The sequence below is a fragment of the Poecilia reticulata genome, chromosome 20 (assembly GCF_904066995.2).
Source record: "Poecilia reticulata chromosome 20, P_reticulata-male-v2, whole genome shotgun sequence".
NCBI classification, from domain to species: domain Eukaryota; kingdom Metazoa; phylum Chordata; class Actinopteri; order Cyprinodontiformes; family Poeciliidae; genus Poecilia; species Poecilia reticulata.
In genome coordinates this window covers 21,372,250-21,389,802 of record NC_088849.1, presented here as the reverse complement: position 1 = coordinate 21,389,802, position 17,553 = coordinate 21,372,250, and the positions used below count along the sequence as shown (strand labels likewise).

Here is a 17,553-nt window from a genome sequence, read left to right as displayed (position 1 = left end):
AATATAACTTTATTCTTGTATCATTGCATTTTTTATCTTGAGTCTTATTCTTGTATAATTAGATTTTTCTTATATATTTTTTACTGTATTCTCATATTATTTTTTTTAAAAATTCTTATATTTTGACTTATTGTATTACTTTATTATTTTTATTACAATTTTTTATATTATTTAGACTTTTTCTTGTAATATTATGACATTATTTCATATGATTTATTTTCTTATACTATTTAGACTTTATTCTAGTATGATTTTATTCTTGTAATTTTATGAATTCATTTTCATAATTAATTATTTTTATTTTCTCTTCATTTCGCCCCAATACTCAGAACGTTGCATTGATCAGGAAACTTATTAGAAACAATAGCAAAGATTGTGAAAAAATATATATTAATTTATATTTAATTAAGTAATAAAATAAGATTAAATTTATATTTATGTATTGATTTAATTTGAATATTGGATTTGATTAAATTAAGCCAAATTAATGGTTTTTACACGTCTTCACCAGAAGGGGGCGACATGGACAGATAACCAAGTTTAATCCAAATGTTTCCATTAAAATACATTTTCATATTCAGTCTAATTAATTTAATAAACATCTCTATTTAAAGAACAGAAACCCTCTTCGTGAAACATGCCAGTAAACCTCTTGTTCTCCTGCAGAGCTGCGACGCTCAGCGGAGGCGGCAGCATCTAAACTCACCACAAGCTCTAAACATTTTTCCTCCAGACAAAAGAGACTTTGGCTCTCAGAGAAACATCCGCTTCTGATTAAAGCCAGCCCGCCTCCTGCTTCGTCCTTTTTCAGCCGACTCTGGGGCCGCCGTCGGGTTCGCCTTTACCACAAATCACCCAAACTGATGTGTTTGTTAAAGTGACACCATATTGTTGTTTTTTATTCCAGGAAAAAATGAACAAATGATCCTGAAGCACATTTTCTGACACTCGTACTGGGAGGATGTGTGTTGTGCTTCTAGCTGCTGAAACATTGAGGTTCCTGCTGTGTTTGCATGTCATTGGCTGAGTCAACGCCAAACACAAAAAACCCTGAGAAAGCCAACAAACGTGCAGCAGACACACATGTGGCGGTGAAGGATTCCTTGTTGCTTTGCCTCAAATCGTCTGGGAGGAAATTCCCAGATATGCAGTCCATTCAGGTTTTATATCTGGTTCAATCACTGCAAAAACGCAAAAACTATCAAGTATTTCTGGTCTGGAATCTGGTGAAAATATCTTAGTACACTTTATATATAAGACAAATTGACAAGTAACTTTTCAGGAAGAAATAGGAGCTTGTTTTAAATAATCACTTCCTTCAGTTCTGGTTCTGAGACATTATTTCCCGTACAAAACATTTTTCATTTGAATAAAAATCTGCTGGTGGAATATATCTTGATGAAAACTTGCACATTTGTTTTGTCTTTTTTCAAGTGTGCTAAGATGTTTGCACTATAAACTCACCTAAAAATACTTGGTAGTATTTTGTGTTTTTGGATTTTTTTTCTATTTCTAGTGCAAAAACCTTAGTAGACTTGGAATAAAACAAAACTAATAAGTAACTTTTCAGATAGAAATATGAGCTTGTTTATAGTAAAAAAAATATCCATAATATTGATTAAAAAGTATTAATTACATTGGAAAATATTTAATTTATAACATTGGTAAAATGTCTAATTAACAGTGAAATAATCTGTCAATGGAAGTATTACTTTTGAATCAATATTAAGTAATTATTGACTTAAAACAGTATATTTTGCTGAAAAGTTACTTGTAAGTTAGTTTAGTGTTATTTGAAGTGAACTAAGATATTTGCACTATAAACTAGACTAAAATAGTTGGGAAGATTTTGTGTTTTTGCAGCATAATCAAGTTAAATGTAATTAAATCACAGCAGATAAAATAATCATGACTTTCCCTCTTACCAAACCCTCTGTTATTAGTTCAGTCATTTTTGCAGAGAGAAACCGTCACTAGTTTTTTTCTGCACTGTATAAAAATACATCCTGAATTAAAACCTGACCGCTTTCCCTTGAAATATAAATAATGTAAATAATGTGCAGTTAAATCAAAATACCCAGTGAATTGTAGGCTGCAGGGTAAAGTTTGAGCCACACTCACTCCCTTTCCTTGGTTTCTTCTTTCTCTGATCTCGCTGTAACATGTGAGGCCATCATTTGATCTACAGAACCCGACATCTGGAGTGATCCTCCCCCCAGAACACCTGGTTTCAATCCGAGCCGCCGACAGAAACAGTCATTTGTGTCTAGAAACCAGAACCTTAATTTCTTTGTTCGCTCGCTCTGTCGTTGCCTCGGAGGATATTTGCTATGTTAAAGTCCAAAAGCAGTTTTCCTGCAGCGAACAGATGGGAGAATAATTAGACCCGGTTATCAGCGAGTCCGTGTAAATTACAGAGTCTGATTTTCAAGGTGATTTGTGAGTAGCTCTGGCACTTTCGCTGCTAATTAAAGCGAATCGGTTCAGTATGTTTAAGAATGAACCTTCAACTTTGCAATTTTGATCCCTTAAAAATAACAATAATCATAATGTTGTTCTTGCTACATAATGTTGCTCATACATCCCCAGAAATTAGAAAGGAATTTTAAGGAATTTACAAGATAATCTCTCGAAACTTTCCTTTAACTGACCAAGGACTTTTCTGGAATGTATTGGGCATTGTTAGAAATTAGGGTGCTGCTGTATTTCTATTACAAATGTAGGCAAGACTTTGTCGATATTCCGCTAATGTCGAAAAATTTTACTTTACAGTTGCAGTGTTTCCATTAAATAAGAAACAACTAAAATCAGACGTGAATAAGTTTATTCACAGGATAAGTCATTAAAAATATCATCCTTCAGCTACTTCCTGTTGTCGTCTTTGTCGTTTTTACCAGTAGTAGCTTCCGGTTAATGATCACGTGACTTGTGACGCAAAAAAAGTATTTATTGCAGTTTTGTGAAATAAACCAATTTCAATATGGCTGAAGGACTCCCTCAACTTAGCGCAAAAAACTTTATCAGAAACGTTTTTCCATTCAGTTAATTATTTCCGTAATTCCAATTTCCGCAATTAAATAATCAATAGAAACTTGTATTATGAGATGATGCATAATGAGAAAACTCAGTCATTAGATACTTTATTTGAACTTTAAATTTACAGGTTACTGCCTCAAAATGTAACATGCATGTTACTGTGTACTTTCCTGATTTTTTGTTTTTACTACTTTCAAAAACCAGGCCGGAATATAAGTTGAGATACTTTCTCAGAATTTACCAAATACTTTCCTACAACTTGCCTGTTACTTACCTAAAATTTACAGGTACTTTTCCAAAATTTACCTGCAATTTGTGGAAATCTTTCTGTATTACATGGTTACCTTTAAACTTATTGGGTACTTTCCCAGAATTAACAAGGTACTTTCTTAGAACTTTAAATTAATATACCGACTTAGAAACCAGCCAGTACTATAAGATAATGTATAACATAAAACTTTCCTGAATTTTACTTGGTACTATCTGATTTACTTCCCAATACTTTAATGGATATATTTAAGAAAACATATTAGATTATGAGTTGAAGTATAACTTGGTACTTTTTGAGAATTTACTGCTTTCCTGAAGCTGTAATTTAACTTTTTAGTTACTTACTTGAAACTTACCAGGTACTTTACTTAATTTTGACAAATGTTTCCCTAAAATTTACGAGACATTTCCAAAAACCAGTTTGTGTTATAAAATGACTTGTAATGTTTTTAGAACGTACCAGTTCGTATTTCCCTAAATTTACTGGATTACTTTCCTGCAAGGTGTCCAATAACTTCATACTAAGGTCAGAAAAAGGACCACATCCATTCCAGAAAGTAACCTACTTCACCAATAATCTTGTAAAGCATATCCTCCATATGTTTTGGATTTACTATAAAGGTGTTTCATCTCATAAATGTACATAGATTAAATCCAGCAGGAAAACTATTTTACAGGTACAAGTGGAATTGAGTTTCTGGCAAAAATAGGACATATAATTTGGTGTTGAATAAAAACTCATTTAAAACAGAAATGAGAACGCTGAAGTGAGAGCTGCTGCCAAGTCTCTGCAACACTTCATCATGTCTTTAACAGTTTGGACAAAACACACAGAGAAGCAATAAGGAATATTAAGTGTGAACAGCTTGTTACTGAGAAACTTTTCTTTCTCCAAAATAATAACAGATGTGTTGCATTAAACATGATGTTATATGTGCATAAATATACCTGATACAGAAGCTGCATGTTTGACAACAAACTTTACATTTTTATTGTGATGCATAACATTAAAGTCCTGTAAACACTGCATAAACCCATTGTTGCTTTACTGAAAGTCTTTGCCAACAAACTTCTCTCAGCAACATAGGAATGGTTTCGGTTTTTAGCAGTATAGAAAGTTTAAGATGATAAGAGTCTAACAAAACTTAGCATGAAGGTCCTGTTTTAAACATCCAACTCTGTTAATCTTCAACCATTTATTTTTGATCAGAAAAAATAAGTGTTAAAAAGTTAGTCATTAGACAGTCACTGCTTATAATTGCCTATTTTTATAGGTCCAACAATAAATCTTCATTAGTATCCAGCTACCGTAGAAGCTAACATCCGCAGTCTTTCTTATTTACACTCTTTGGGGGTTCAGCCAATCAGCACCCAGAAAAAAATTAATGCAACTCCTTCATTGGCTGCAAGCGCCAGCCAATCAACTATGGCTTCCAGACACTCTTGACCAATGACAAAATGGAGGCTGTCGGGTTGGAAAACGATGTGGGCAAGCTGTCTCCAATCTTCTACTACGATTCAGTTCACTACTTAGTGAACATAAAGAGTTCCTAAAGCATGGATGATCTTCACGGCCTGAAATCCATCAATCGATGTTTAAACGGCTTTATGAATAACAAGGTTCTGGTGGCTGGCAGAGTGAATACATGTAGTAACGTACATGTAGGCTACATGCTCGCCTTAGCTAGCAGATAAAAGCTACATCAGCTAAGCTAACTTTGCTACTTCCGCAGTATGTACTACTGTAAATATCACTGATAAATGTCATGGTATGACACAGAGTTGGGTAAAGTACTAAAAAAAACTAACTGAGTAATAGTTGTACTTATTTTGTCTCCAAATTAGAATAGGCACAACGTGAGAGCTAGTTCTTAGCCTGTGGCTTATTGTTGCCATAGCAACACCATAGCAACTATAACGACAGTTACACGATAGCTGTCAGCTAGAGTTCCTAAAAGTGTGACGTCACATGAAGTAGCTAGGTACTTCAGCTTCCCAAGCTGCATTTTATTTTGAATATTTTAGATATGCTCTACAAAAAAATTCCCAAACAGCTGAATTACGTACCCACAAGTACTTTGGAGTTATGTTCAACAGAAAAATATGCTAATATCTGCAGAAAAATCTGTAATGATCATACTATCCTGCTACTTGGAAGCTTTAAAATTAAATGTTTTCATCTCAACAACAGCAAAAAGTTACTTCTGCCCAAAGCCAAAGGAAGTTGGAAGCAGTTTTGGAATAGTAGGCCACCTTACCACCTCTTTACTTACCTACCTACAACATTTTACGTCAGTATTAAACAAGTGATACAAAACATGTTACACGCATACAAAACTCAAATTGAATGGCACTTAAATAATTAGCTAAATCCTATTGCAGTCCAGGCAGTTCTTCATAATATGAATACAGTGATGGTGAAGAAAAACAAGAAATCTGTAAGAATGCTGTTTCAATTCTTACAGATTGAAACAGCAAGAACGACAAGAACTTATTCTGTGTAAATAAAGGTGCATGACATAGAAACACTGAGTTCATTAATGTTGACTAGAATTAACAACTTTAGAGTAGAACTGAAGCCCTTGTGTAATTTATCCTTAAAGTCATACATACAAAAGATACATTAAATATAATATTCTGCAATAAAAATATATAAAAATTGTATTATCAATACATTATTATAAAATAAAGCCTATCAATGATTGTCTACATACAGACATATATTCAAGCACCACTGTATGCACACAGTCTGACAGATATGAAGGTACTCAGATTTTAAATTGGTCACTTTTCAACCAGCTGATGGACTTCAGGAAAAAGCAGCACTTGAACAAACTCCCAAAATATAAATGCTTGAACAAGTGAAAAACCATTCATTTAAAGCAAAAATTCAGTCAATATTCATACTTTACTAAAACGGGTTGGTGGACAATAAATCAACAACAATATTGCTAAAGATACGTGATCAATATCAATAGATAATACGTTTGATAGACTATTCAATATGTAGAATATTCACTGAAGTCCGACCCAGAACCGCATAGCATTCTTGGAGTGGGAGTCATCTCTCAGCTAGCTAAGCTATGTTAGTGGAATCTACTAAGGCACACACTCTGTGGTTACCTAGCAACTCACTCACTCTGTGGTTACCTAGCAACAACCTGATGAGTCACTTGTGAAAAAGCAGATTAAGTTCCGCCACTTAAAAACAACAGCGCGGTGTGAAAACTATTGATAAAGTGACGCCATCAGTTTGGCAGCTTTTCAGATATACTTAAAACAAAAAACTAATCAATGATTATTGATATTGACTGATATGAAATGCTTATCTTGTGGTATGTTTTTCAGCCATATCGTCCAACACCTACTACATAGAACGAAAAAGTCTATGAATTTTTACAAAAAGATCTCCTGAAATGGTAGAAATCCACCCTCTTGGATCACAGAGCGACCCAGAGAATTGAAATATTTGTGCCACCCTCTTGTGTTATTTGGTTTACACGTCCTCTGATACAGTCCAGAGTAACGTAAACAGCTGTGCCATTCTGGACCTGAAAAGAGGCTCTCAGCCCGATGCTAGTCCACTCGCTGCCTTCAGGCATTGATCCAGACACCTGCTGAGCCACAGGACCGGCCTGCTGACCTCCGACCCTCTGCAGAGTCAGTTTGACTATATTACATGAGTGGATCAGTTTGAGGTTGAGGGCGATGTTTGCTGTACCCTTCTCATGAAAGACGAAGTTCCTCCTGGCGTTTGAGTCCCCGGAGCGAGCCAGTCGGACCTGCGACGTATCCGGACTGATCTGCTGAAACAACAGCGGTTTATTCCTGACAGCTCCGGAGGGAAGACCGGTCCGTGAAACTGTGGCGGTCAAGGCTGACGACACAGCCGAGGGAATCCAAATCAGACTCAAGATACTGATCCCGGTGCTGTCCCCAAAGTACCGGATATTGCACTGCGACGGAGACGTGACCTCAAAAGTGAGGATGTCTTTGCTCTCTACCGTCACTGCGCCAGAGAGCGTAATGGAAGTATCCCTGTAGTTCACACCCGTCTTGAAGGCTTGCATCGTCTTCAGTCCAGTGGTGTTCCGGGTGGTGTAGGCGATCAGGGAGAAACCTTCGCGAATGCAGGTGTGACCCATGGAGTAAAGCGCCTGCTGAATGACAAACTTCACTACTCCGCTCTCTGTGAAGCGCACCCCACGGCTGTCGTGAGTCAGGCTGACCATGTAGGGGTCGGACACTGTTGTGATGCGGAAAGTCGGGCGGTAACTGGTTTGGTAGTGCGCTAGCAGGGACATCTGGGCCATCATGGCAACAGCACCAGTATCATGAGACAACCAGAGAAGACTCAGAGACGGGGTGGGAACATCAAAAACGTGAAGGTCTTTGCTCTGATTGCAGTGCTGGTTGGGACTCTTCAGCAGCAGAGTGAAGATGTGGTTGGGTTCAACCTCCACACCAGTACTGACGCTCACCCCCTGGAAGTACTTCCCATCCGGTTGCTCGATGCGGACGCCGCTGAGGTCCTGACCTTCTTCCTCCTGGCTCCTGTTGAGTCTCATCCCAACCTGGAGGAAGTTCCTGCAGCTGTGCTTTATAGCAAAGTTATGATCCAGCCACAACAGCCCGTGCTGTAGGAATGTCACTCTTCCTGCCTCGTTGGACAAAAGATTGCTGCTCTCTTTGCCTCGAATGTTGAGCTGCAGACCAGGAAAGATGTGGGTGCCAGACGTACCTGCAGGAGGTAGCGTAACCTTTGCCATCCAGATCTGGGAGAGTCGGTTCTCTGAAATCTGGCCGCAGACTGTGTCGCTGACGGCTGTACAGGGAGCGACCAAAGGCTCCCCATCGCAATCTGAGCAGGCTTGGCACTCCTTGAGCTCCTGGTTGTAGAAGTATTCATGACCACAAAGACCCATCACTGCTTCTCTCTCCAAAACCCCCAAACACTTGAAACCACCTGCATGAAAGGAGACTTCAGATTAGCTCTGGCAAGGCTATAAATATGTTGGAGAATATGAAATGAAACAAAAACGTCATGAACTGACCAGGAGTATTGAGACACTTCACTCGCTCTCCGCAAATCTGTGGCAGTTCAAGACATTCGTCTCTGTCCTGCAATCCATACAATTATACTTTTAAAGTATTTCCTTGGACCATTTTGTTCTTGTCAAGCAAATTAGATTTTTGGCATCTGCTTCAAGGATATTAAGTGGATTTAATGCATAATGTTGTCGGTTTAGGACAACAGTCTAATTTTGGAAAAAACTCACTATTTTTCAGCTGTATCAAGATTAGTTTATTTTGCAAAACTGCAATGGAAACACACAAGTCACATGATCAACATCTGGATGTTACCACTGGTGGAAACCACGAAGAAGACGACAGGAAGTGGATGATGGCACAGCATGTTTTTTAATTACTTACCACATCAACAAACTTATTCACGTGTGATTTTAATTTTGTTTCTCATTTAATGTAAACGCCACAATTGCAAAATTGTTTTTCTGACATTAGCGGAATATTGACAAAGTTTTGCGCACATTTACAATGGAATTGCAGCTAGTGTAGTTTGCTTGGATTGAAGTGTTTGGAGTAGTTTTGCAGGCTAATATGAATCATACCTGGCACATTCTGTCTGCAGTTTGGGAGCACTGCGCGATGAGGAAGAAGCCCGGCGGACACATGGTGCATTTCTCACACTGCGGTGGATCCCTCTGAAAATCGCAGAACTCCTGTGATCCGCAGGGCGATCGGCAGCCACGCAGAGGCTGCGGGAAATGAGTCTCTCCCACAACATCCATCACTTTGGAGTCAATGTCTATTTTATGCACAGCGTAGGATTTTTGCAGATGGCTGCGGGCCTGGCTCTGCAGTCCTGCCAAGTGACTCTCGAAGTAGCTCTGCAGCTCCCCCTGCAGGCCCTGGAAGGAGGCCTGCTTGACCGTCTCCAGCAGCTGGCCGAACTGGTTTTTCACCGCATCCATCTGCTCGTACATGTGCCGCTGCTGCTGCAGGACGTCCTGCTGCTGCGACAGCAGCGCCTCCTGCTGGTCGACGAGCTTCTGCTGCAGGTCACGGATTACGACCTGCTGGGCTCGGAGGGCTTCAACCAGCTTCTCCTGCCCCTGGGCCAGCTGGAGGTGCAGGATGAGGGCGTCTTCTGAAGGGACTTCATTCTCCCCTGAGGTCACATTTACAACAGGGCCATTAGAGATGGGAAAGATAGAGGAGTAAATTTCGATAAAAAAAAAACTCAGGAATTTTCAGTTCAATCTCAGAAATTTTCTACAAAACAAGTGGAATTTTTTGAGTCTGAAAAGGCGAAAATTTTCTAGAAAACACAAGGAAATGTCAGAGTTTGAAAAGTCTAAAATTTTTATGAAAGCCACAAAGAAAATTCTGTTTGAAAAGTCAAATATTTGCTATTAAAGCTGAAATTTTGAGATGAATCTCAGCAATTTTCTAGAAAGAAAACAAGGACATTTTTTGAGTTTGAAAAGTCAAAACTTTCCTAGAAAAAAGTCTGAAATTTTGAGCCGAACCTCAGAAAGTTTCTAGAAAAAAAAAAAGAAATCTGAGTCTCAGAAGTCCACTTTTTTTCTTTTTTTTCAATTTTGTAAATTGGGTTTGAAAAGTCTAAATTTTTCGACATTTGGAGCTCAGAAATGTTAATGTTTTTTCTAGAAAATGTCAGCAACTAATCTCAAAATTTCTGTTTTGTTTCATAATTTTAAAAATGCATTGCATTGGCTCCTGCACACTCAGCCAATCAAAGTGCACTGAAAGCTTCCTACATAATCAGACATCAAAGTAGTCGACATTTTCCAGCTAATTGACTCTGAGGTATTTTTCCAGCTCAGCTATTGTTGCTCATTATCCCTTTTCTTAATGGCCAACAAAAAGTTACTTTTATGATTTGATAAGAGGGCAAAGTGTGTTGCTGAAAGTTAACCATAGTATGCCAAACACCATATAAAGGTAAAGTCTGTTTATCCAGATGAAAGCAGATGTTTAGGAGTAATCTGTCTTGGTCTTATAAACGTTCAAGTTGTTCTTTGACGCCTGCTGTCTGTGCGGATAATAAATCACATCCAGTCTGGAGGATAAATGAGCCGATGAACTCATAAACCTGAAGACAACAATTCACTACAGATATGATGAGGTCAGGTTCTAAATATGAGATATTACAATAATGCAAGGATGGATGGATCAAAATCCAAAGATGAAAAAATTAATCAGATTTCGTTTTTTTTTGTTGTTGTTGTTTTTTGTTTTATTTTTCTTGGGTTTTTGATCGTACAAATCTTTTACAATCTCTAGTTTTGGTGAAAAACAACAGATTTGGATCCATCAGAGCTTTTAAAATGCAACATTTAAGACTATTTAGACCACATTTGATTAAACTGACCTTTAAACTTCCCAGGCTTGAACTGCAAACATATTATTTAGCTGTAAAATTATAAATATCTCGTGTAATTATATATAAAAAAAATAAAAAATGTTTGTCTCTCTCGGTCAGTTGACAGCATCCACATAGAAATCATTTCTAAGGTGATAAAATGGTAGATTTAGAGTTTTTTAATCTGGATAACCGGGTTGTGGCTGAAACAGACCTGGCTTTATGTCACATGTGAGCTGGACTCCCAGCGGAGCCCCGCCGAGCTCCGAGGCTGCGTGTCCAAACTCCGGATAGTCTCCCAGAAACTGCGCGGCTCTGTCGGACAGGTAGACCGAGGACATGTCCGCCTCCGCCGCGGCCGAGCATCCCTCTCCCACGCAGGAACCCCCCCGGACTTTGGGCCGGATCTTCAGCGGCAGCCGGCACTCGATCCCCCGGCAGTCTCTGGTTTCATTCCGGGGCTGCTGGAGCCGGATCCGGGTGCATCCCGGGTCGGAGCATCCGGCGCCACCGCCGTGCGGGTCGGTCTCCAGAGGCGCTCTCTGCGGGCTCGGGTGCGCATGGTGCGGGGTGGCCGCTGCGTGTCCGGTTCTCCACTGCGGCGCTGGATTGAACTGCCGGGGGACTCTGGAGGATCTGCTCCCGGGACAGTGCGCTCCTGTGCACGGTCTTGGATCGCCCGTTTCCCCGCCAGAGCAGTGCGACCCCCGGCAGAAATCCCCCACAGCGGGCGCAACGCTGTGCACGGAGAGCAGCACCGCCAGAAAAAGTAAGAACATTTTTGCATTTAGCAATAAAAAGCAGTTATTTGCAGCTTTCCAGATTAAATCCCCATCCCAAACAAAACCATGATGCAGCTTTCAGCTCCAGGGTTCGGTCGGACTAAAAGGAATCGAAACATGACCCACTCTGAGACCCTGCACTTTAGTGTCTGAGTGGCATTCCGGAGATTTAATTAGCATCAGGTTTCCCCGGCCACATTTTAACCCTTCATCCTCTCCAGCGCTCGTCATTATCCATCTGCTGAGGCCAAAACAGGCATGAAAACCATCTTAACGCCACCGGCAGCCAGGCGCGACAAAAACTGCTAAATTCAATTTAAATTAACATCTGGCTTTCTACAACATGGGCCATTAGAAACTCAGAAATTTTGTAGGAAAAAAACGTGGACATTTCTGAAGTTCAAAAGTAGAAAAGTTTTGACTTTCAAAACTTTCCAAAAGAATTTTTGAGTTCTTTCTAGAAAATGTATGAGATCACTTCAAGGCTAGTTAGCATAGCCACAGATTACAGTTAAACTGTTTTCCTGTAACAGTAAGTTGTATCTCTGCCATTCACACATTTAGCAGTGAGTACAAGAGATTGATTGACAGCGCTAAGACCCTCCTCCTCGGTCTGATTGGTTGTTTTTAGTCGGAGCGGTTTCTTCAGACGACGATAGCAGCTCAGGGAGGAGATGGAACAGATTTATCTTTTCACAGATTGTCTGCCTGATATTAATCTGTCGAGACACAGTGATAGTTTTAACAAATATGTAAAAAAAACAAATTTTTCATAAAAGTTAGATTTTGCAGCTTTAAGTCTAGAGATCTAAAGAAATTCATGTGAAGATAAGAGAAGAGTTACTGACATCCATCAGTCTGAAGAAGGTTATAAAGGTGCCATATTTTCGGAAAATCAAGGCTAAAGAGGAACTTTGTTGATGGTGTTCATCCTGATCTAAGCAGCATTTCGGACAGTGGATCTCTAATGGCAGCACAACGGGTTCTTCAGAAAGAAGATCCTGCAGCATAATGTCTGACCATTAGTTTCTGGACTCAGTTGTTTTTGGGTTTTATATTAGGAAGCACACAAGCAAGTCCACCTCCAAATGTCTCAAACATACAAAATGAATGGTTTCAGAGTGGCCTAATCAAATTCTGGGTATAAATATGAACGGGATTTGTAGCATAACTCATTCATAACACAACATAAACCTTCCAGTATGGCTGAACCAAAACTGTTTCACAAAGAAAAGTGGACCGAAATGCTTCCACAGCGGTTCAAAAGATTTGTTGACAGTTCTAACATTTAGATGAGACAAAGAACAAACAAAAAGGAAGTACATTTTTGTATTAATTTGTTTGTACTTCCTTTGACCTTTAATCTTGATGGAATCCAACACCAACATTTAAGCACCTCTGGACAGCCGACTCGGATTTACTCACTCAGAGACGACCCAATAAACCAGTTGGACGAGCTTCACATTCTTCTGCCTTGGACTTCTCCAATAAAAGGTTGACCTCTCCTGACCTTTTCTATGTAAACACAGTTTGGGTGTTTATGTTCACCAGGTCAGTGTAAGTGGGAGGATCCAGCAGCTGCCTCAACATACAACGAAACGTTATGGGAGCTTTCTGTAGCTACGAAGGTCACAAAAGTAAAAAAATTAAAAATAAACAGAGCAAAATGAGAAGAGACAGCAGTTCTGAGAACGTTACCTGGCAAAAAGTCAAGTCCTGAATCACGATTAATCTATTACTGAAATAATCACTAACTAGTTAATTAACTGATTAATCGTTAACTGGAGTACAGACAAAAAAAGCAATTTCTTGAAAGGACAACATTAATTAAGCCAAAATTGTACAAAAATGCATTTTGAATGTAAGATATAAAAAAAAACTTAAGAATAAAAAATCTGCAGAAGGTGACAATTTTCTTATCCGATTAATCGTGAGAATAATCGGTTACTAAAATAATTGTCAGTTGCAGCCCTACAAGCTCCAAAGTACTTCATTAGAGTTTTTGCAGGGTCATGGTCAGTAGGCCTGTCACCTTAAGCAATAAATCAATTAATCGCATAATAAATTAAAACGAGATTAATAATTTCCATTTGCATGATTAATTTCTCTATTTTCTCTCCTTATACCAAAAACTGGATAACAAAAGTCTTCAGTTTGGTGCTTTGGACTCAACTAAATACAGACTTCAGAATTCATTTTATTGATTTGGATATTTATTTTGGATATTTATAATGTTAAATGTTCATTACAATTTTAAGTTTACCATTATATCACTTGAAAATGGTCTCAAAACAACAATGTTATCGTTTATTGTAACAACTTGTGAATAATTATTGTTCATCAGAATGTTATTGTGACCAGACCAGAGAATGACTTCAGATCAAATACTGTCAAAATAAACGCCAATCAATAATTCACCAATCAGAACCAGATTGACAAAGATTGGTATGACCCTCTGTGATGTTGATTGAGCTACATTGTCACCAGTCCATGATCGTGATCAGACCAATCAGAGTCGAACCAATTGAAAATAATCAATTTTAGCCTAATTAGCTTCAGACCAAACACCAACAGACGGAACAGGATCAAATCAATCACCTTTCGACCAAACTGGATCAGAAAAACAGCAGCAGGCCAATCAGGACCAGACCTGAGTTATTCCCAGTGGTGGGAAGTAACGAAGTACTTCGTTACTGTACTTAAGTACAATTTTAGTGTATCTGCACTTTACTTAAGTAGATTTAATAACGGATACTTTCTACTTTTACTCCACTACATTTTACAGTAAGTATCTGTACTTTCTACTTCACTACATTTCTACAAAACTGTCGCGTTACTCGTTACATCCAAGTCGCATCGAGCTTTTTTCCGTTAAAATGTGAAGTTCAGGGTCTTAAGGTGGCGCCGTAAAATCCGAGTAATAACGTCACTTACGTGTCTGTTGTCACCCATCGCCTCCGCCTTTACTCACACGCGGAGCTCCAAGACATGCGCAGTGGTTTCCTCTGAGCGGGAGGCGATGTCTGTCTAATGTCAGTAATATAATAGCGCTGCATAAATCATAAGATATGACGACATGTAAAATCAGCAGCGCTTCGCTTTCACAGACGGTGGGGACTTCGTCCAACTTTTAGCGTCACTTGGAAGGAAAGCTTAAAGAAAGGTAAGATCTGTGGACGTGTTGCTAGCAAAGCTAGCTGTACTGACTGAGACACATGTTGCATCTGCGATGAAAAAAAAGTTGTTACTCTTGCTGAATTATTGTGTGGAGGTGTTAGACTGAGGTGTCGCAAATATGGGACAACGCTGTGACCAAAGTCAGCATTCAGGAACGATCTGATTCTTCTGGACGGATCTTTACTGATTAAATTTATTTCATATCTAGGTGTTTTATGGGAATGTGGATCTTTCAGATCATTCTGAGAAGCAATTTTGATAGGTAAAACTTAGTTTTTTTGTGTCACGTAGCGTCGGGTGCTGGTCTTGGTCTTGACTTGGTCTTGGGTAGGTGGTCTTGACTACAACTCTGCTATGTGGCTCCTCGGTTGCATGTCCTCCCCCCATCTTTTTTCCATCCCCTTTCTGTTGGATTTCTTTCAAAATAAAAGCCACAAGTGGCAAAAAAAGCGAACTTCATGCTGTGTTAGGACAGGAGACAAGATGTTTCCATCCCTGAAATTATGATGCATAGAATCACTTAGTCTAAACTATGTTACAGGGAGAAAAAACAACATGTTTTATCTGTGGCATTGTTCATTAAAATGACACATTTCTAATGTATTAAAATTAAATACGATCGGTGCACTTAATGATATTGTATTAGATTAGGTATTATTCAGCAAGTACTTTTACTTTTAATACTTAAGTATTTTTAAAAGCCAGTACTTTTTTACTCAAGTACAAATGTTAATGTGGTAGTTTTACTTGAGTACATTTTTGTCTGTGTATTTGTACTTTTACTTAAGTAAATTTTTGAGTACTTTCTCCACCACTGTCCTCCTGTCTGTATGCTGCCAATAAAATGGCAAAAAAAAATTTATATATGAACTGATTTTCCATAATTTAACTTATGTATGCAGTGTTTTTTGTCACCAACTGTGTGTGTATCGTAAGCGATCATAAACGGCAGAGAACAGACTCGAGGTGAGGCAGGCAGTTCTCTTGCCTCACCACTGGGGGCGCTCATGAACCCAGACATTGTGACTCCACAACTGCAGAGTAAGACACACTAACAGCGAGCTAGCCATGGAGCTAGCCACACAGTCGGGTGCAGCGACGTATTTATAGATTTCTCCTCGTACCATAGCTTATTAATAATCGAAAAATAAACATCAAGCCTACAACAATACTACTGCATTCAATACTACTGAATGTTCTGCTCTGTGTGCGAAATATTTCAGTGTTTTTTTAGGGATGTTGTCAGTTGTTATGGCAACGAGTCTGTGTGTAGTCTGGCCAATGCAGATAGCGAGAGAGACGTGGTTTTGAGTTCTACTTGAACGGATTTTCCCTTTGCTGTGGAGAAATAATAATACCTATATTTCCAAGTTTCATTGAGTTAACAGAATTACTGTACGGCGGCAGCGCGGCTATGCATGGTATGTAAAGGAATTGTCTTTTTGCCCTTCAGCTTCGTCCGCATGCGCGAAATGTCCTTATGTAAACAATACATGCAGGTGGTCTACATCTGTATATCTGATTATGATTAAGTCAGTGCCTCACCAGCTTTGCACCTCACCGACCCAAATGACCTTTGACCCAAATGCTGATAGTCCAAACACCAACCAACCACATTCTTTCAGAGCAATCAGTCTGGCTACACTCACTTGAAGACAATAGTAAACTCAGTCTGAAGGACTTAACAAGCGCGACCTTTAAACTAAGAGCTAACTGCTGGTTTGCAGATTTAACAGTACCTCCATCAGAACCAGCGCCGTCGGACCACCCTGTTCGCCAGAAATGAGGTTACAAAGACTCAACAACACAAACAAATCGCCTCGGTCCTACAGCCATTAATCTGTGGATTTATTTGGGAAATGCTCTCCTTCACGTTTTGGACGTCTGCCTTTGGTGTCCATCTGTTTGTCAACCTCAGCGAGGAAATGAGCGCGGTCAGGACAAACGCCTGCACCCGGGGTGTTTGTCTAATTTATCACCTGTCATAAAAGGTTCTTGGAGCCATTTGAGGTTATTCATTTTCCCCCGTTGGTGCTCAGCTTCACCCTATGATGACAGGTTTCCGCCACAGATTGGGGCGGTCTGCTTTCCTCATCAGACCTGAGGAAAATACAGCTGAAGCAAGCTTAAAATAGTTACATAACTCAGAGAATCAAGTATTTACTTTAAAAATGCAGGTAGCAATGGGGGAACATTTGTCCTGTAGTGAATATCTTTGTGTAAATGTCTTGAAAGTAATAAAAACAGAAATGAAATCCTCACAAGTGTCTGCATGAAGAGATTACAGAAGATATTCATAGTGTGATGGTTTGAATCTTTCTGGTTCCCCTGAAGATAACAGACCCAGTTTCACCACAACGGTCCGTTAAGATGTTCTGACCCGATTACCAGTAAAGAAAAAAAAAAAAAAACACTCATGCAGCAAAGTGAATGTGAAAAGTTTGGTTATTTGTATGCAACATCCTTTTTACATGAACACCTTTAAATAAATATCCAATAACAATAAGAAATTATTAGTAGGGTTGAAACGATTAATCGGATTAACTGTGATTAATCGGATTAATTGTGATTAATCGATCACTGAAATGAAATGTTATTTCTTAAGCTCTGACAAAAGACATAAGAACTGTGTGAATAAAATCAAATTCAATGTGATCAATATAAAAAATGACATGGGGATTGTAATGAAAAATTGGACTGTCTGGTAATAAATTCATATTTAGATGATAATAAAATTTTTCGCCATGGCCAATCAAAACCAGATGATCTGAGGCAACATTTATGCTAAATGAATGTAATAATTACTGAATAGTGAATAAAAACACTAACCGTTGATGTTTCTTATTGGCTGTTAGTTTGCAAACAGAGTCTCTGGTAAAA

At 38.9% G+C, this 17,553-nt stretch overlaps 1 protein-coding gene across 1 annotated transcript; it reads right to left on the bottom strand.

Annotated features, from left to right (window-relative positions):
- Positions 1 to 3,127: 3,127 nt before the first annotated feature.
- Positions 3,128 to 17,284, bottom strand: nell3 (NELL (neural EGFL like) family member 3). The gene is made up of 4 exons (XM_081601449.1): positions 10,929 to 17,284; positions 8,937 to 9,496; positions 8,361 to 8,427; positions 3,128 to 8,272 (listed from the first exon to the last, which is right to left on the bottom strand). The coding sequence occupies exons 1-4, from the start codon at positions 11,491 to 11,493 to the stop codon at positions 6,747 to 6,749; spliced, it is 2,718 nt and encodes a 905-aa protein (XP_081457575.1). The 5' UTR covers positions 11,494 to 17,284; the 3' UTR covers positions 3,128 to 6,746.
- Between the last annotated feature and the right edge of the window lie 269 nt (positions 17,285 to 17,553).